At 49.6% G+C, this 20,696-nt stretch overlaps 1 protein-coding gene across 22 annotated transcripts in view; it reads right to left on the bottom strand.

Annotated features, from left to right (window-relative positions):
• Positions 1-20,696, bottom strand: part of LRRFIP1 (LRR binding FLII interacting protein 1) — a 78,936-nt gene that overhangs the window by 50,551 nt on the left and 7,689 nt on the right. For 13 of the 22 annotated variants that reach the window (XM_044241935.1, XM_044241934.1, XM_044241940.1 and 10 more), the window contains exons 2-6: positions 12,501-12,587; positions 5,758-5,775; positions 2,397-2,444; positions 1,073-1,117; positions 481-531 (exon numbers count right to left, since the gene is read on the bottom strand). In XM_044241935.1, the coding sequence (XP_044097870.1) occupies positions 481-531; positions 1,073-1,117; positions 2,397-2,444; positions 5,758-5,775; positions 12,501-12,587 (249 nt within the window). The remainder of the gene's footprint in view (positions 1-480; positions 532-1,072; positions 1,118-2,396; positions 2,445-5,757; positions 5,776-12,500; positions 12,588-20,696) is intronic. The other 9 variants (XM_044241937.1, XM_044241928.1, XM_044241931.1 and 6 more) reach the window with 3 other exon arrangements.

Below are 20,696 nucleotides of genomic sequence, written 5' to 3'. Positions count from 1 at the left end.
AGAGATTTCACCAAAGCTAACCAAAGGTAACACTCCTGAGGGCGAGTGCACCTGGAGCTTATGGGTCCAACCCATGCCAATTTTCCACCAGGCAACCTATGGCATCTTTCAAGGAACTAAGCAAGAACAGCACTGAGGAACAGTCACTTTATCTGAGATGCAAATTTGACCGGGAGCACGTATGCAAATGGGCCCCTTCACCCCACCAGCATTGCCAAGACAACTTAATCAAGGCGTGGCAGTGCTGTGTTATGGACGAATATACAGACATTGTGATATCCACTCTTAGGAGAGAGACACAACAGAGGGACCTCTGCTTATCAATACTCTCTCTGCAACACAAGGAAACACCCCACCGTGGATTAGATTTTCCTGTTAGACTATGGGGTAATGAATAGGAAATCTGAACGCAGGGATACAGAAGCAAAGACGGCCAACTGTAAACTGCAGCATGCAAACCCGATCCTTCTGGTTACTGACCCTCAGACTTCCACGACTACCCACTGACATGCGCTCATCTTCATCAGAAGCCTAGTGAAAGAAAGGATGAAAACAAGCATGAAGCACAGCATGTAGAAACCCATGTCCAGCTTTCAGAGATACGGCTGATCTGACACCACAGCAGTGGGGCAGATCCGATGCCTCTGGAAATCTCAGAGGACTTGAGCCTACCTACATCTTCCCCAAATGGGCTTTGTGTGTGCACCTCCATTTACAGAGGGCTGTTTCTGGATGATATTGCTTTAACTCAATTTCACTGAAGTGGTGTTATTTACTTTGCCGGTAATCTACAAACACAGCCTCAATGCATATCATTCTGCAAATTATTCATGGGTATTGGATGGCAAAATAGCATTAAGACTGTCATGAATATATATTAATACTCAGAAATTTCCCATTCTCCCCTCACAAAGCTAGGTCAAAATGCTAAAAGTTGAGTCCACAAATCTTTAGGTAACAGGATCAGTAGAAGTTAGTTTCTTTTGTAAGTATCACTAAGATATATCTAATCACACATTTCAGCCACTACAACTATAAATTAGACTTCAATCAAAGTGAACACAGTACTAACCGATGTGTTTCTCCTGGATCTACGCGAATAGCGCTCAGTGTCTTCCTATCAAAGCAACGGAAGAAAGAGTATTAAAGGTCAGATACAGACACAACAGAAGCCTTAGTCTGGTTGTGACACAATACAGTATTTCTGATATAAAGTCAAATAAATATTTTCTTTGATGCCATGAAAAGGCTTCAATTGAACCCCTGAGGAAGAATGTTCTCTTTGGGGATATAATAAGCACACAAGTAATTGGCATATTTCATTTCCACTCTAAAAGTGTGTTGGGGGAGAAGATGGCCCTTCACTGGTTCCTAACCTCTACAGGTCCAACTCAACCTACTTTTCCGCCTACATTTGGAACCTTATTATCTTTCCTTTGGGAATCAGAAGATAAATCATTACCATAAAAGCTCCAATAAGGACATCATCCCATCTACTATATTTTGTGCATTCTGAGACACACATGGTTTTCATATTTGGGTATTTCTGAAGTGGGGGGTATATCTTACAATCAAAGTTGTTCACATTATAATTAGCAGCGGTTTTTTTTTTTTTCTTCTTCTTTCTCAGTGATATAGAAAACAATGAGGCATCTTTTAACTGGGTCTTAAGATCTGATGAAAATACATCTGCCACAGAAGCTTTAAATGATGGTTGACACACACCAAAGGCGGAAATTAATCATTTGTTTTGACAAAGAAAGTACACACTGCTTACATTTCAGGAACTGTTCTCTTTCCCATTCTACACAGGGGTCTAAGATATTAAGAGGTAATTTTACATTTCCTTGGATTGTTTATGCATAAGGGACATCAAACATGACATTTCCACACTGGCCAGGTTCTCCTTTGCTAAAAGTATGTAATGACGTCCATGAGGCCGCTGGGTAAGTGTCAAGGACAGGAGGAGGTGGGAGGAACTCATGTGGAGGAATTAATGAGAGGAGTGGGTCCACGTTCTCTTGGGGCCAGTGGACAGCAAGGGGAAGACTCCCCCTCCTTGAGTCTCATGCCTAGGGCTCCATCTTCTCCTGTGTGCGTAACGGAGAGCCCTTTGCCCAAGGAGACAGGGCGGCGGTGGCCCTGGAGAACATGACACTAGCCTGGAGACTCCAGGAGTAAGCAGCTACTGCCCAGACCAGACAAAAATGCCGGCCAGGCCCATTTCTAACCCAGCTTCATCTGGATGTAAACAATCCGGCCAGATGCAGAAGTCCCTGGAAGAAAATCTCTCAGTATTAAATTATGGCACAGCAGAAATCTATCAATATAATTGCAGTGTGTAAGAATCAAATTATAAACCATGTCAGTTTCTTAAAATTGTATCCAAGGCCTACCATCCACTGCTCGATGTCGCCCCATTTTGTATCCAGCCCATAATATTTCTAAAGACAGAAGGGAAAGAAAATTAGGCAAGACGTGAAACGGTAACCACGTAAGAAACTGTTCTGACATGCATTTCCAAACCACTGCCCAAGCCACACAGGGAAGGGAGCATGCCGTCACACAGCTGGAAACACCACACTCGGTGCAGGGTGGGGAGCTCTGGTGGAGAGACCGCCGCCTCCCACCCCTCCCAGGCAAGCCCAGGGAGCACGGTGAAGAGCAGGAGCTGAACAGGGCAGTGTAGCCCCGGTGTGAGGCTGCTGAAGCCTGCAGAGCAAAGGCACTTGAGCTGCTGGAGCAGCAAGAAAGCCCAGGGGACAGGGAGAGAGAGGGCGCTGACCCCTCGGTCTCCGGTGCTCTTGCTCCAGCTATCTGATATCTACGCTAAATTTAGGTCCCCGAGAATTTACGTTCTTTGGATGTCTTCATAGCATGTCACCGATGGAAAGATGGCTGAGTGGCTAAGAAGAGGGCTTGGAACAGAAAAAACATTTTTATGGTTGCAGGTTATATTGGGCATTTTCTTTAGCTATAGTGCCTCCATGGTTTCACCTCGCTGTGTCAGCCCTGGTGGTCCAAGTTAAAATTAGAAAAGCAGATTCAGAATGGCTACTGCCCTTGCTAAATATAGTGATTCCCAAGAGAGGCAGGAGCCCAAGTCTAGTCTCAAGTGATGGGGTCTTGCTTTTCTCCTCACTTTCTCCCCAGTTCCAATAGAAAAAGCAAGGAATAAGCAACCAAACCTTCATGTCATCACATAGACATGGTTTTCCTCTTTATACATTAAAACTTTATAGTCGGAAAAAAAAAATTGGGTGCTAGAAGTCCAAGACAAATTTTGAAATTGTTTTCTAATTGCCAAAACATGCTGCTATGTTTGGCTCAGTTACAATTATTTTGAAGGGTGGCCAGATTTTAAATATAATGGCTCTCCAACGGTCTCACCCCTTTCTCTTAGAGAGAACGCTAAGCAGGAAAAGCGAAGGGGAAAAAAACTGGAGGAAGCATTCAACCTTTTCAGATCTCAACCAATACAGAAATGTAATATATCAAAAGTACATGAGCCGAGTCTTTTTCTGTAAGTCACTTTCCTTACTTTGAGGCTTTAGCTTCAAGTTAAGTGAAATGCAACAGCTTAAAGCCATTTTACATTCAATCAAGTCAGGCCTGCTCACTCTTGCAGCCAAATTCCAGGTTTCTCACCTGTAAAATGTGACGCCATCAACCCTCTTTAGCTCATGGCTTAATTACAAAGATAGAAAGAACAGAGGTTTTTTTTTTGTTGTTTCGTTTTGTTTTGTTTTTATTTTGTTTTGTTTTGTTTTGTTAAAGGGGGGCCTATACAAAGGCATACAAATTATTTCAATTCCAACAAAAGCTGTATGATCTGTTTTTCTATTTTCATATTTCCCCTTTTTTTTTTTTTTTGCCAATTCTATACTTATATCAAATACTGCACACCATCTCTTGCTCTTTTTGTGATAAAAATAAGAACGAGCATTCAAAATCTTCCATCTAGTTCATGGTGAACCTACCCATCACTGCTATGGGGGTCCGTCATTTCAGGGAGGGAGAGCACCACCACCACCCCCCCCCCCCCCCGCCCCAAGCAGAAAGTGCAACTAACTCCAAGTTCTGATGTTAGTGAGCAGGCTCCAAAGCCAAAAGCGGAAAGCGTACAATGTTTCAAATGTAAACCATTATGATTAGCCAGTGAGTCATGCAGAGGAAGTAAGAGCCAGACCTACAATACAAAAGGTGCTTGACTTTCAGAAATAGCTGAAGTTCAGTAGAAGAGAAGCCATCCCACAGAACGGCCAAGTGGGCCAAGAGAGATGTTTACTGCCTCCTCTTCCTTTTCTCAAATCTTAATGATAAGGAAAGCCCTCCCTTCCCTTGGCACATCTATATTACAGAAATGTGTATCTGCTTTTCTACCGTGGACTTCCTGAGCTCCCTTCTAGAATTACTTTGTACACAAGTGAACATTCTGACAGAAGGTCTAACATTGTATCCCTGGTGAGTTACTAAACAGAAAAATAATAGTGATCTGGAACTAGAAAGGAATGAACCAAAGTGTAAATTACTAGGCGGAGTCTCTTTTCTAGGTTTTGGGCCGTCTGTTACAGGGCGGGTCCCCTAGTTTTGTCAGCTTTTGCCTCTTGTTAAATTCTTCCTGAGACTTTCTAAGTATGTTTGGATCTAGCTTCAACATGCATTCCAATACCAGACCCTGAAAAAAACTAATAAAGCACAAACAGGTTCTGGCGCCCACTTATCTGATTTCTCTACACTCTCTGGACAGTAGTTATGCGGACTGGGGGGTGGGGGACAGGAACCAAAGGCAATCTGGTATGGTAGCCAGTAAAGGAATCAACCGCTGGAATTTTAAATTTTACTGACCCTGTGTTTAAAAGGACCTGGTGACTAACATTTTAAGGATCATCTTATTTACATTTTTCTTAGCTGCTCTAAAAACAAAATGAAAAACAAAACAAAAAAACCCAGTTCTTCTTTATCTACAAACTAAATGGATTTATAAAAAGTACTATGATAGATGTCAGAAGTAACAAATGAGATTCAGATTTGGTAAAGACTCATGGTAGACACACACTATAAATTCTCAGGGAACTAACCATCGCTCCATCATTGTTGTCGAGTCAGGAGCCACTGATCCGGTTGTTTCCAACCCTACTTTGTATGCCCCGCTGGCTAGTGTATTTCTTGCGAAATCTCAGCTGCTTCTAAACGCCCAGGAAATAGACACGCACTTTACCACCCTGAATGTTAGGGATGGAGGGCAGGTTTAAGTTACTGGAGTTGGCTATTGTTACCATTTTCTTTTTTTCCCACCTGATTTTTAAATCAGTATATGCCAATCTCTCAATCTGTGGTAATCTACATTAAGATTTTAAGATTTTTCTAATAAAATCATATGGAAGGGTAATCTTTTTCTTTAAATATCTGACTTTGAAGGTTTCCCCAATTCTGAAGTGTGATTTTATTTTATCTTAGAGTTCATTTTTGTTTGTTTGTTTGTTTCTTCCTCAAAGAAACAATTTGCTAATTCTTTGAGAAAAGTGGAGATGAGGAAAACATTCTGTGGACAGAGGTACGTCTGATGGTTGCTTTTTCTGGGGGTGGACATAGGGACGACTTCAGCATTCTTGGATAAACCAATTTGTAAATAAAGCAGTAAAAACTTCTACATATTTTCAATGAAAGGCATTATTTCTGAAAGGTGACCAGGCCCTTGGCAAAAAACAAAACCAACCGGCATGCAAATTAAGAAACAAAGAACAAAGAGCCTACCTTTTGAACCTGATAGATCTATAGAGAAGGGCAAAAGAAATAAGAAAAGAAGTATAAAATCCAATTACAGAAGTACTTACATCAGAAAGAAAGGTTCTCTAAGTCCCTGGAAATGTGAATAAAAGCAATACTGGGGGGAAAAAAAAACCCCAACACTAGGTACTGGTAGAATACAAAAAATGAAATCTCATTGAAAGTATTGTTAATTTCCTGACTCGTTTTACACTCTATTTTAGATACAATAGTGAGACCCAGGCATACACAGGTGGGTGCCTGCAAGAATCCTGGTGTGATTCTAGTGCACTGAGTCCATGTAACCATTACCAGCAGTGGGGAAAAGCACTTCATCTTCAATTCAAAACTTCTCTGCACAATGATAAAAATTCAGCTAGAAAGAACAGTGTAAAGTCCACTGGTCAAGTTCCCAAGTAGGGAAGAAAGATGCTTTCCTATTCTGATTCACGTGGGTATGAACAATGCCAGGAAAATGACAGGTAAAGAAGCAGCAATTAGGGGCGCCTGGGGGGCTCAGTGGGTTAAGCCGCTGCCTTCGGCTCAGGTCATGATCTCAGGGTCCTGGGATCGAGTCCCGCATCGGGCTCTCTGCTCAGCAGGGAGCCTGCTTCCTCCTCTCTCTCTGCCTGCCTCTCTGCCTACTTGTGATCTCTCTCTGTCAAATAAATAAATAAAATCTTTAAAAAAAAAAAAAAAAAAGAAGCAGCAATTACTAGAACAGAACTGAGACACGTTTTTTAAAAAGCGTATTATCACACACTGACATATTCATTTGCTTCAGATTTTTCTCCTAATTGTGCAGTATCACCAGGTAAGACTGAGGTATCAGGCTCATTCATTCATTCATAGAACAAAACATTTGCTGAGTCAGGCTTTACTCAAATCACGGCCAACGCTTGGCATTTCTAGTCTCACATGGGTGAGCACACGTGAACGTATTCAACATTACGACCACAGGACACACAGTACTGACCACGAAAATGCTTATCAAGTCAGCAGCAGTTAAAGAAACACAGCCCATTCATCAGTTTGGCTGGTTGTCCATCACCATGTGTTTCTACTAGCCGAGGTCCTCATGCGAAGTAAAAGGCTCACTCAGAGTTCCCAAAGAATAGCTACATATTATTCTTCCCCATGAATCCACTCAGAAGGAGCTCATAACCCTTTTACGCAGCCCTAGAACACAGCGAACACAGGCCACAGTCAGGTCTCCCCATTTGCGCGAAGAATCAGGATGGAGAGAGCTAGAGGCCAACATGGGAGGGCTGGGCAGGCCTGGGAGGTCGGGGTAAATCCACGGCCAGCTCACAGGCCCCATGTCCTCAGGGTCTGTGGGACTTGAGGACAGATCTACACTCCAACATGGTGTCTACTTGCTCGCCTTGTCCCCGTCTTGGGGTATCCCAGGCACTAGTGTCGCTCCAACCATAACCCACCTCCAAAACCCCCAACTTTTGTCACCAGCTTCCCCCTTCCTGGCCTCGAGCGACAGTCACCCCTCCTCCTCCAGGGAGTCAAGGCTCTGTCCACCTTCAGCAGATCTGAGCTCCCTCTCCAGGAAAGCCTCGCCCCTGCTCAGAAACACCTGTGTGAAGGTGGATGGCTCACCCCCAGATGAAAACAGGGATCACATTTCTCACTTTTTTACACCAAAGCATCAACCCTACACTAGTTAAACACTGGCCTTGTGAAGCATATTCATTTCCACTTAATCAACAACTTAAAATGCCAGTGCCCCGGGGCTATCAGATTGTATAACCTCAAATCGAGTTAGCTAGTTCTAATAATAGGCCCAGAGATGTGATATGCAGAGGATGGGCTGAGACAAGTGTCGCCTGTACACCTTCCTGAATTCTTAGGCCCTGCCAGCTTGCCTCGCTCCCCCCTCTAGCGGTACACACAAACGCTCACGTGTGCCCATGCATGTCCACAGGTACAGCCCCCCGGCCCCCAGCTCATCTCACATCAAGAAAGAGCTACGAGAACAGCCACAGCTTCTGTGTTCTCTCTAACACTCCTGCTAACAAAGCTGCCTATTCTGTGTTTATTACACTGTGCTTCCAAGTCCGCACCAACGAGAAAACTGGTTTCCCGGGGTATGCAGCTGCTTATAAACTGATGAGGGGTTACGTGCATCTTCCCTTTTCCCCTCCGCTGTGGGTGCCAGCCAGCTCCCACACCACCTGAATCCCATGGACTCTGCCCTAGGTTTTTCTTGTTAAGTGTCTATTTGGTTTTATCTACTAGGACGACTTACAGCTGCCGGGCCTACATGTGAATCTTGGCTCAGCTGTCTTCTTAGCTGTGGGGATAACTGTCTGCTTTCTTCACTTGTAAGTGAAACTTGGGCAGAGTCCCTTGTGGACTGTAAGTGACAGCACCCAAGTGTGCTGCTGCCCCGGGCCAGGGGCTCTAGGATGTCCCTGACATTCCCCTCTGCCCCACCCCAGCTCTCTTTGACTAGCAATAAAATATACATCTACTTTAGCTTAAACCTTTCAGATTCGCCCCCTTTTCTGAACCAACAGACAAACTTTAAATATCAATGCTCTCATATTTCCAAGACCCTAAATTTCTGCTAGCAACAGCGTCACTTGGGTGGGTCAGTGCTGGGCTGAGGCAACCAGATTAGTATAAACAGCAGGACAGACTGGGGCGGGGTGGGAGGGGTGCTCCCTCCATGCTTCACCCCTTCCCTGACCTGGCTGTCATTGTGTTTTGCCCTATCCCACGTGCCACTCCCTCACTCAGCATCCCGCAGGCTGCGTGGACCAGGGCTGGCTTCTCTGCTCCCTCCCTGACACACATAGGGTGTCACTGTGCACACTGAGAATTCATGTCATGGGGGCTGGTCATCAGGCATGTGACTGACCCCAAATGAGAGTCTGAGTTCTGCAGAGAAGGAACTGTGGAGATGCCTTCACTAACCCATTGCCAGTCCATGGGGTCACACAGGGAGCAGGGTGAGATCACAGGGAGAAAGGTGAGCACAGGGGAAGTCGCCTGTGAAATCATACATGGAGCAGGATGAGATCACACGGGAGGAGGGTGAGCACAAGTGAATGGTCTGGGGGATCACACAGGGAGGAGGGTGAGGCCAGAGAGGGAGGAGGGTGAGCACGGGTGAATGGTCTGGGGGATCACACAGGGAGGAGGGTGAGGCCAGAGAGGGAGGAGGGTGAGCATGGGTGAATGCTTTGTGGGATCACGCAGGGAGGAGGGTGAGATCACACAGGGAGGAGGGTAAGGTCAGAGAGGGAGGAGGGTGAGCACCGGTGAATGGTCTGTGGGATCACACAGGGAGGAAGGTGAAATCACACACATAGGAGGGTAAGGTCACACTGGGAAGAGAAACCAAGAAGCTGGTGCTCACTCGGAGGTACTTTCTCACATGCAAAGTCAAGCTTTCCTGCTGGCCCCTTAGAACTCAGCCCCACACATCATGGAAACCCACGCCTGCATCCACAAGCACCTCTGTCATGTAGCAGAAGATCAATGAGACCCCAGTGACCACCTGCTTTTGTGTAAGACATTCCTTGGAATTCGACTCAAGATACAACATCTGATTTCCAGGAACCGCTTCCATGTCTTGACAACAAATGTGAAACATGCTGTTAAAACGGAGAGTGTCCCAGTTCTAACACGTGTCCCACCGAGGTAAACTGTGGTGTTTCTGACCAGATTCCTGGTTTTAATCAGCTTTCCTCTGCAAAGCCGAGCTCCTCACCTGGCACCAAATGCCAGGGATGGCCATACTGCCCAGAAGCGGGGTTCTGCTGGCGCACAGGCCCAGGTTCCAATGCCCTGTGGCAGGGACCGGGGGTTCCCCGGCCCCGTGTGTCCGGTGGGGGCTTCCTGGCCTCGTGAGGCCACTGTGAGGAGCCACAGGAACCTCGGGAGCAGGGGCGCTTTGCTTCTAAAGGAGGCCACTCAAACAGTCATTTTCGTGGCTCAATTCTTCACTTTTTTCTAGATCAAGCAAGATTTTTCTACATCAAGCACTTTTGCTAAAGCACTTTGTGAAGCTCAGACACATGTTATCGTGCCTGTATTTAAATGAACTCCACCCATCACTAAGGCCACAGTTAAGCTAAACATAGCATCTGGAAAACAGATGTGTATGGACACACTGCATAACTCATTCTCGTCTTGGTTTTGTGGAAATTTGACATCATACTCTCAGTGCGTGTCAGTTTCCCTTACACCCGAGGCTGATGATAAAGTTAAGATTACTGACACCATCCTGAGTGCCCAAGGCAGGGCCCCCAGATGTCACTGTCCCCTCTCTCTCTCTCCCTGGGGTCAGCCCTGTGGGCTCCAGCAGCGGGCTCAGATGCAGCGACAGGCCACCAGACACACCAGTGCTGCTGGGATTTGGTCCACCATGGAAAAGCTGGCAGAGTGGGAACATATGTCAGGAAGATCCCATATAAGGCTTTTACAACTTTAACAGAACAGGGACCAGGGGCCTGTTGGAGAACCAGGAAATAGATTAAAAGTGAATGAGCCCCAAGAGGGCAGTGGCCGTTGGCCCAGGACTAGTGGTACAGCCTGGGAGGCAGAGCTGGAGACCCAGCCTCCGGACACCTGCCCGCCCCCCACTGCCATGTTCCCTTCCAAAGCGGGGCGGGGGGCCGCAGGGTCCGGCAGACAGTGGGTGTGCAGGTGTCTGCTGGATGAATGAAAATATTCTAGCGGGAACCAGACACCAGGAGGTTTGAAAAAAAAATCTGAAAAAAGGAAAAATATCTATTTTTAAAAACCAGTTCAGGCTAAAAGAACTTTTCCATTGGGTGGCCTCTGATTACTATTAATACCAACGTCTGAGTTGGCAGAAGCCATCTGCTGTCAGGGTGGCTCCCACAGCACAGTGACAGGGTCTCAGACAGGTGTGGGACAAAGTCTATGAGCAACTGGACTTAGACTTTCTCTTGACCTCCTGTTCAGATCCTTCTCTCCAGAGATGTCCTGAAAATGCATCTCTGAAGGATCTTTGACCATCGCTCCCGGTGAGACGCTTCCCCTGGAGCTGATGACCCCCAGCCCCAGAGGGCTGAACCTCACCTTCACTGAGATGACGGGAGGGGACGCATCCCAGTAGACATCGGTGCGACACGTGAGTCCAAATCACCCACGCAAAAAATTCCAGAGTGCCTATTTCCGGTTTTAAAATGACAACCATGATTCTCAGGGGAAAGCACTGGGAAAGTGCCAAACCCATGCTTTGCATAAATTAAGAGAAAAAGTACAAGAAATCCAAGTAGAAGTTAATTCTACAGGCAGAACAGCTTCAAAACTAGAACTTAATTGCAACTGTATTTGTATTTCTAACGAGGGGGGAGGATCTGATAAATTATCTTCAAATATTTTAGGCTTTTCCTGCATTGTAAACACAGGACAAGAAACACCTAAGGCATTGTAGAAGAGCCACCACTTGCCCTTCAGCTCAGGTCGCTTCCCAGGCCCCACTGGAGGGTGGTGGGGCCCTTCTCTCGGGAACCACGTCCCCGCGTGTCCCCATCACTGGGGGTCCCTCAGCCTCCAGCCACCAGGCCTGTGTTTTAACTCTCCTAAGTAACATCCTGGCCCAGAGCTTCTAGCAATCTGCAATCCATTCTTCAAACCCCATGGAGATTTCTTCCCCAAATTCAAATCTGGTTCTGCCTGAACCCGTTCACCCGGGGGCATGCTACCCTCCACATGCAGGGAATGGCAACAAGGCAACAAGGAGCACCTCAGGCAGGTGCGGGGCCCCCCCCATCCCCCCACCTCTGGGAATGTGAGGGTGAGCAGTGGAATCCACAAGGATTTGAAGAGAAACTGGAAACGCAGGTTTTTATTGGAAATCTCACGTGCTCAGCTTTAAAATCCTGGCTATGCAAAATCAGCCCTGGGAAAAGCAGCTGACTGCCTCTCTCTGGCTTGGCAAATTCAAATGTTCTGACCAAGAGAAGCCCTGCAGTGGGGCCTGGTGTGGATGCTCCCACAGGGTGCAGCCCACAGAGAACACAGGTCTGCTTCCTTCACCACGTGGACTTCAAGGTCACAGAAAAGTTCACTGCTCTAACCACAAGGTCAAGAGTCCTCACGCTGTCCACACGACCTAGGCTGGAGCTCAAGATTATGAAAATAAGTAGCAGACTACATTAACAGGTGTGTAAGCCCATTCCTGTCCACCTTCCCTTGGCGCACGGGGGGTGGGGCGGCAGTTTCTTCCCAGCTGTCCCACCCATGGTGTATATTCTGTTTTCTGTGCCACATATGGGCTTCAGGCATCACGAAACTTACTAAAACAGGTAAAAGCCGCAAGGGGAAATATTTGTAAACAAAATAGTTTGGTTAGTTTAAAAAAATAATATTCTGTTCATTCACATTTTAACTCAGAGGCTTGAGATTCTGGCTGGATGGATTGACCTTGAAGTTCAGAACCAGCAGCTCTTGGCTCCTTTCGGCCAGAAGGCTGGGCTGGATGTAGGCAGGCGAGCGGCTGCGCGGGAGGCTGTCTCAGGACCCAGCAGGTTGAGGTCTGGGACAGGCACGCCTGGCATCTGTGCTATGCGCACTCCCTGGCCTGACCTTGAACAACAGTCACAGGCACGGCGCATTACGATCGTGAGCACTGTCAAGCGGACAGGTGTGTAAATAGCAACAGGTGTCTCTGCACCTGCACGCTCTACCCAGAATGAAAACACCTGTGAAAGGAACCCGCACAGAACCACGAGCCTTACCTCTTTCTGCTGCCGCTCCAGCTCCTTCATTCTGATCTCCCGAGCCTCGGCACGGGCCGCACGCTTCGCTGCCAGCCTTGCCTCCGCCTGAAACACACGGGGGATTTTATTAGCAGACGGATCAGTGACTCCTTTTGTTTGAATGATGAGGCCGTTAGTAAGAGACTTTGTTTGGCGTTTAATAAATACACCATAACACATCACAGACTCATACGAGTTAAAGGTCAGCAGGAATGACGGTAGCAGTCGTACAGACAAGAAGGATCACTACCGTTTATGGAGCCCTTACTAAATGCCAAGTAGGCATGGTTGCTGTTGTTGTTTATAAAAGACTATTTACTTATTTGAAAGAGAGAGAGAACGAGCAGGAGAAAGGGGCAGAGGGAGAAGGAGAAGCCAATTCCCAACTGATCAGGGAGCCTGACATGTGGCAATCCCATGACCCTGAGAGCATGACCCTAGCTGAAGGCAGATGCTCAACCGACTGAGTCCCCCAGGCTCCCCTAAGTGGGCACAGCTCTAAGGACTTTATAAATATTGTGCCACATACGCCTTACAACAACCCTCTTAGGTAGATATTATTACCATCCCCCAGTGTATAGAGGAGAGAACTATGGCACAGAGAGGGCACGTAACTTGACCAAGGTCACACAGCCTCCAAGTGGCAGGGCTGGGCGTGTGCCTTCCTCTGGAGCTACAACAGACTACTGCGTAGAGCAAAGCATCAGAGCTGGGCAGGACCGTCCCTTTTACAAAGCAGGAAGTGGATGCCTACAGAGGCTGTTGGACCTGTCCCAGGGCACGGGGCTGGGACTCTGACTCTACATTCCAGAACTCCTGTCTAGTCACCTCTCAGGACACCCTGCTGCCCTCTGCTTCCTCTCCAACACCCACAGTGCCAGGAAGCTCACCTTTCCTCAAGACAAGACCACAGCAGGATGGTCGGTGGGTCCTAGCTGTTGGAAGCATTACATGAAAACAAGACAAAACAAAAGTTTCCATGTAACTATTTATCAACTTGGATAGCTATTTAGCCAAAATGTACTGAAGACCATTAAAACACTAAACCAGGGCTGACTTGTGCCCTTGAACCTGCCACTCACACTGCTTCCCACTCCACAGATCTGTCCATCCACTGTTTCAGTTGGTACAGCAAACGGCTCCGTGAGGACGTGGCGCACATGCACCAGGATTCGGGTTTTCCGGTGTCAAGCAAATTCCACCTTCTTTCCACTTGGTTTCTTTGGGGGAATGAATACACTTGTAATTCTTCCCCTGACAATTCTGTTGATAGTTTTAGGTGTTAAAGCAGGGCCGGGAGAGGCAGCCGGAGTTCCTCCAGTGTGGCCAGTGGGCCAGCAAACAGGAGGTGGCCCAGGTGTCATCATCCAGCCTGTCCCGAAGGACCAGGCTCCGATCAGCACGGTGGATCCCAGCGGCGAGGACACCCGTGTCCTCCATGCCACACTGATAACTGACTCACAAATTTATCTTATCTGAATTCGAATCTGGGTTGAAAACTGACCTTAGCTCATCTGTCAGAGACTGGCTGGGTGTGTGGCCTTATAAGGAATTTCTTTTGTAACTTGGTTCATTCGTGTGGTTCCTCTATCAATCCGAGCCCAGGTCCCTCAAGTCGGGGGGGGGGGTGGTGGGGTCAAATTTCATAACTGCTTCAGTACATTGATACCTTGGCACCATTTTCAATTTTCTAAACCATTCTACACCGTGGAGGAGGCCACTCAGGGTCTAAAAAGATCCAGCAGAGCTCGGGGGAAGGGAGGGGAAGGCTTGTGTGACTGACACCCGGCCACACTGAAACGCTACAGCAGCTTGGCCGGGCCAGCAAGAGGACTAGGTTCACTCTGAGTGCAGCCTGCCTGCCTGCCTTGCTGCGGGGAGGCCCGGCCCCTGCCTGCTGGCTCCGGGTCTGTGTCTGTGCCGGTACAGCACAGGCCGGCCGCCAGAGCCACCAGCTTGGGACCAGGCCTGGAGGCAGGAGAAAGGGTTAGGAAGAGAGAAGGGAGGGCATGCAGGAGGGTCAAGGGGAGGGGCGGAGCAGGAATGTGAGAGACAGGAAAAGAGACAGAAGAAGGGAGGGCTGCCGAGGGGGACACAGGCAGAGAGGAGGGTGGCAGTCCGATTCTCAGGGGTCCCCAAGATTCCTGCCCTGGTGCACTTGCTCCACAAAATCCTCTCCCCTTGAGCATGGGCAGCACCGTGAGTGGGAGTGATGCCGCTCCTGTGACTGGGTGATGTCTCAATGCCAAAGAAACACAAAAATAATTAAGGTCTCTCGTCAGCTGACTTAATCAAAAGATAGATGATCCTAGGTGGGCCTCACCTAATCAGGTGAGCCCTTTAAAAGAGGATCTGGAAGTCAGACTCTCCTGCCAGCAGCAAGAGATAAGACAAAGAGGTGGGGTCTGGTGTCACAGGGCTAGTGTCTCTGACCTGGGGGGAGTCTGAACTGCATACACCCATCCCGTCCCCTGCTGCTTTCCTGTAGCTCTGCTTGGGATTGGACCAACGATCCCTGAGGAGACCACCTCCATGAACACGCAGTCCCTGACCCCTGGTGTGACCACCCACCAGACAGGCAGGCTTCCAAAATAACAGCCCATCGGACCACACAGACTACATCTCAGCTACCCCGTGGGCCTCCCTCCACCCTGGAGGTGGCTCCCGTCTTGGCCCACACTCTCCTATGGTCCTCAGGTCCAATCCAGAAAGTCTGTCCTGGTCATGAGGACAATGGCACCAACAGACTAAAACCCACCAGGGCTCTGGATCCAGGCCTGGATGATAAAGGAATGGTGGGAATGAACCAAGTCACAGGGTAAGTTCCTTATGAAGCTGTATCAGCTGTCGTCACTTGACCTTCAGTTCGAATTCAGAAAAGGGCTAAACTTCTCAGGCAGTACGATTTCAAATCGTTGTGATTGCTGCCTTGTGAAACACCTTCCTCTCTTAGGGTTCGCATGGGACTCACACCCGGGAAGCGAGACGCCTGTCACATAGGAAGTGGTAAAAATCATGTTCTCTTCTATGAATCCAACTAATTAAACACCAACAGACACAGGTGTCGACATTTAAACCGGTCCAGATACCTCTGCATGACCAACTTCGTGAGCACACGACTGTGACCAGCATCACAAGCCTGGTCCTGGGCCGAGAGGCCTGAATGAAAGACTAGAGAGTCTGACGACACAATTTAGCCTGAAACACTGATGTTACCAAGAACATGAAAGAGCCCAACCCAGAGTCTAAGAGACCGAGATCCCCCAAACGATCCCTGTGAAGTCACTAGAAAGAAATATGATATGATCAAGTCATGAAGTGAACAAAAGAATACAAAACAGCTCTGGTCCACCACGGTGATAAGCAAACAGGAATTCATTCCCCACAGCATTTCCTGGGATGTCAGCACTGCCCTCCCATTGTCTCAGGCCAGGCAAGGGTTCCTGGGTTCCCCCCATGCCTTGGGCCAGTGCTTCTGTGTGCTAGACAAACCTATCACCACCTGCCACCTTTGTGAACTATAAACTCACTCTTGAGGTCACAGCTATGTCACAGTTTGTAGGAGAGTTTCCAAATGCTTACTTTCACTTCTGCACTTAGCAGGTGCAGCTACTGGTGATGGCCAGCCCAGGCCCACCCAACCGTGCACCACCTTCAGACACGGCCAGGGAAGGACTTGTAGATGGCGGTGTGGGTCCCCGGTCTCTGGAGGAGACAGCCAGGGCTGGGGAGTTGGAATGTGGGACAAGGTGGAGGAGCCAGAGAGCCTGGGACATGGGCTCTAGCTTCAGCCCCTGTATCTTCTGGAACCTTATCTTGAAGGAATGTGAAACCACTAGAGGGTTTTACAAAGGGACATGGAGGGGCTGACCTCTGTTAGAGAACTAGTGCTCTGGCTGCAATGTGGGGAATGGGAAGGGGCTGAGGAGGCAGTAGGGAATCTAGGAGGTGGGCAGAGGTTGCCAGCAACCCTGTGAACCTGAACAGGTGGGACGAAGCAAAGTGGGGTGGCCAGAGGGCATTGGCAGGGTGCCAGGAGCCTAGGGTCCCAAGCCCGTGTGTGCCAGCAGCCAGAGAACCCTGGTGAAGAAACCCCACGTGCCATACCCGATGCTTGTGACACACAGGGTGCTTCCCCAAACCTGGACGGGACATCCTGCCTGCTGACCCCAGCTCACCCCCCAGGGCCTATGTGGGGCTCAGAGTTGGGGAGTGCCATCACTTCAGTCCCCTTAAACTCCCCAACTCAAGGAAGAGGGTGATGGTCCATTGAAACTGGAAGGATGGAAAGGGGTGGGTTTGTGGGATGTAAGACAGAAAGTCCAAAAGGCACAGGGATTCAGAAAAGCAAGCTTGGAAAACAAGACCGCGCACCCTGCCCAGCAGGTAGTCCGCTGCCTCGTTGTTCAGCTCCCATGTTGCTCCTGGGATGCTCCCCGATTGACCTGTGACCAAGCTCATTCTGTGACCTCAGGGCACCTCCCGGGACAGCAGCAGGGCAAGCTGGCTTGGCCCTTCCTCCCAGTTCTGGGCTGCCCCCTTCCCTTCCTACAAGAGCTGACAGGAAACGGGTGTCAAGCCCTCAGCATCTGCCTTCAAGGGCTTCAGGAAAGGCAGAGCTCTGGGCCGTAAGCCTCCTCCTGCTCCCCACGTCTTTGTTGAGATACATACTAAAAAATATTTAAGATGAAATAGTATGAGTGCCATCAGATTTGCCTTCTAATAACTAGGGGGGAGGGGGAAGGAGGGGTCTGAAGGGATGTAAGCTGACAGCTGCCGGGCTGGCTGGTGGGCCTTCTATCACAGTGTGCACCTCCCCCCCCTCAGAGCATCAGCACACCTGGGAAGACTTAGAGATGCAGAATCACCTCCCACCCCCAGGCCCTCCCAGTCAGAGCCTCTGGGATGGAGTCCAGCCTGCTGGGCTTCAACATGCCCCCAGTGTGTCTGTGTGTGTTGGTGGGGGCGGGGTGGTGCTGACACTCGCTCAAGTGTGGGGAACTCTGTCTTCTGTTAACCCATCTGTGTTTGGGTATGTTTGACATTTTTCATAATAAATAGGAAATTTTTAAAAGGGAGGGTAAAAGGGGGAGGCAGGCAGAGAGAGAAAGAGAGAGGAAGGAAAGAAAGGACAGAGCCCCCAAACCAAAACCATGCTCAGGGCTGCTAAGGTGGCCAGGGGTGTTGCTAGAAACCCCTACAGGGCTGCCGCCTCCCCCAGCCACACCCCCAGCTCCCCCACAGCTTCCCCACAGCTGCCCGCCGCTGCTCCCCCAGCCATACCCCAGCAGGCCTCTCCAGGGTCTGGGGAGGAGCCGATCCAGCCAGGCTTCTGGCCAGAATGCAGTGTCCTCTCCCCCAACAGGCCAGCCTCACCCTTCCCCCAGGGACCCCCCACCCTGGCCTTGAACCCCGCAAATGGTGCTTCAGAGACATTGGGCTTTAAAGCAAGGGGCCCTCTGATGATGGAGACGGTTGGGAAGAGAAGCCCCCACTCATCACCACCAGATTCTCCCTAGAAGAATTCTAAAAGGCGGAACCATTGACTCCACAGAGCTCCTCTTACAACTGACCCTAGATAGATAGGACAGCTCTCGGACGCAGGGGCGTCGTGTATGCCATGGGAGACACCGTGGACACACACAGCAGCGAAGGCCTGATCCCCAGAGCCTCCTCTCCAACGGCTCATGCACCCTCACTCTCCCAGCAGGGTCTCCAGAGGCCCTGAGGCCCCCAGCCCAGGATTGGCCACAGGGGCACACAGGTTGCTAGGGCCGGGGGATGTGTCTCCCCCACAAACCCTGTCTCTGCAGTGCAGCTCTAAGGTGTCTATATCCTTCCTGTGGCTCCTACCCATTTAACTACCTTGAGGACCCCATGGGCTGACCATCAAAGAACAGGCAGGTGATAAACACCAGCAGGACAGGAGTCCCAGGAGCAGGATCTGCTGCTGTGGGAGGAAGACACGGTCACTTCCTGGAGAGCCTGGTGTGGCCTTGGGGCACCTGGCTCTGGGTCTGCGTCCTTAGCTTCCACGCTCTCCAGGGATTCCGGCAGGGTGTGGAACCCTATACCCCCAGCCTGCACATCCTATGATCCCAGAAAATGTTTTTATTCTGCTCGGCGACTCTGCAGTTGCCCCCAGTGGTTCCAAAACTCTGCCTGGAAGCTAGAAGGGGAGTATGAGTCCTGACTTGGGGGCGATTCTTGACAAACGTGACTGAGAGGTGCTCTTGTCACTTCCTACAGTGAGGTCTGGGGGCTGGAAGGGCACCAGGAGGAGGGCTCTGGAAGTCAGCGGCCACCTGTCATGACAGGACACAGAGCCCAAAGTAGGCTCACACGCACTGCTGGAGTGCCCACCATGGTGGGCCGTGCCCTGTGACCAGGCGTGCGGCCATCTGAGTACAGGTGTTTGGGAGGAGGCTGTCCCCACACATTAAGACCACTGCTGGGGGCCACGGAGAGAGGGCTGAGCCGTGGCCACACCTCAGGGACCCCAGGGGCCATCACCTCTTTGTTCCATTTGCTCAGATGTAACATGGAAAAGAGCCACACGGGCTGTTCAGAAACACAAGCGATCTGGCGGCTGTAGAGTGTTCTAGAATTAGGAGGAACGTTTTACTATTGATTGTACACATTCCTTTTAGCTTTTAGGTTTTAGAATCAAGCAGAACTGAAAAACCAGACTATTTTCCCAGGCTGCATTGTCTATCCAGAGCTCATAAGCTCTCAGGGAAAGGTTCGCTCACGGGAAGGTAGGAGGAATCTCATGCAGCTGAAGCCTGAAGCGGTGACAAAGAAGCAATTTTGTTTGGAAAGGAGCAGAGCCTTCTGCCCCTTGAGATCTGGCCCCAGGCTGACAAAGGCTCATGAATCCCGCTGGGGGCAGGCTGGAAACCTCCGATTCGCTGGAGGCCATGGACACAGGCCCGCAGGAAAGCCCCTTAGGACGCACTGCCCAGCTCTCGTCTGGACTGGACGGCTGTGCAGGGTAACTACAAGGCTGGCACAGAGTCCCTGCCCAGAGTGGCCTTTGCCACAGGAAGTGGCGACAGCCAGCTTGTATTCTAGGTATGTCCCCAATCCCTCGTGTGCAGCAGCTTCTCAAAACGGGCTGCTGGTCCAAGCAGCCTAGTGCAATGGGGGACACCAACGGGAAGGGGAGTGCGTGAGCCAGCAGCTCACCAACAGTGGCTCGTGCTGTCTCCGTACCCAGCACCCACCACCCACCACCCCTTGGTCCTCGGCTGCCATGTGCACTCCACGCTCCTCTTTCTAAAACCCTGGCTTACAAGATTACTATAGGTCCCACCAGTGGCTTTATGGCCACGCCTGTGAGAACAGTCACCACAAGGGGAAGGTACTTTGGGATTGCAGGTGCTGATGGGGGACAGGAACAACACTTCAGAGGGCATTCTGGGAATCTGGGGGGCACTGAAGGCATCACGGTGACTGAAGGCAGGACATAGCAGGCCAACCATCCTGCCTTCAGACAGGCCTGCACAGTGAAGAACCTTCCCACTGACTACTCAGATGGAGAGAAGAAACCACCTCATAATTTTCAGATCTACAAACTGATTCCAACGTACGCATAAAATCAAAATACAATTCATGCCATGTAAGTTACACTGGCTGTTTCAGGAATGCGATCAGTATTGAGGAAAGATGACTTGGCTGTGTTCAGAACTTCCTCAAGAGTCAGGGACCACTTGGGAATGTCAAGGCACCCACAGCCCCAAGCTGTGTGGCGTGTGGGTCTTAGCACCACAGGCCTGCATCGGTCTGTGTTTGCAACTACGGCTCAGGGCATTGTTGGCTCACCAGAGACGGCTCCCTTGATCTTCTGGTGCACTGGGGCTAGAGCCTTTCTCTATTGAAACCCATGTTCTCCTAGGGCAATCTACCTTTGTTTCATCTCTTTTCAGTGCAACAGCTGAAACACTGTATTGACTTGACATCACATGTCCCAGCAGATTCTACCACATAGGAATTTCATTTCAGGTTAGCAATGAGAATGTTAAAAACTTGTTACAAAAAGGGGGCCTGGGTCCGACAGGGTTGAGAACCACAGCTTTGAAAGTGCAGAATGGACAGGGGAGCTGAGCCTCTCTACAGCTCGGCCTTTCGGTCCAAACAGCCCGGCCACAGGTCAAGGGCACAGGGCTGGGTGCC

Source organism: Neovison vison, chromosome 3 (genome assembly GCF_020171115.1).
Source record: "Neovison vison isolate M4711 chromosome 3, ASM_NN_V1, whole genome shotgun sequence".
Classification (NCBI taxonomy): Eukaryota; Metazoa; Chordata; class Mammalia; order Carnivora; family Mustelidae; genus Neogale; species Neogale vison.
The sequence above is the reverse complement of the archived record's forward strand: the minus strand, read 5'-3'. Positions and strand labels throughout refer to the sequence as shown.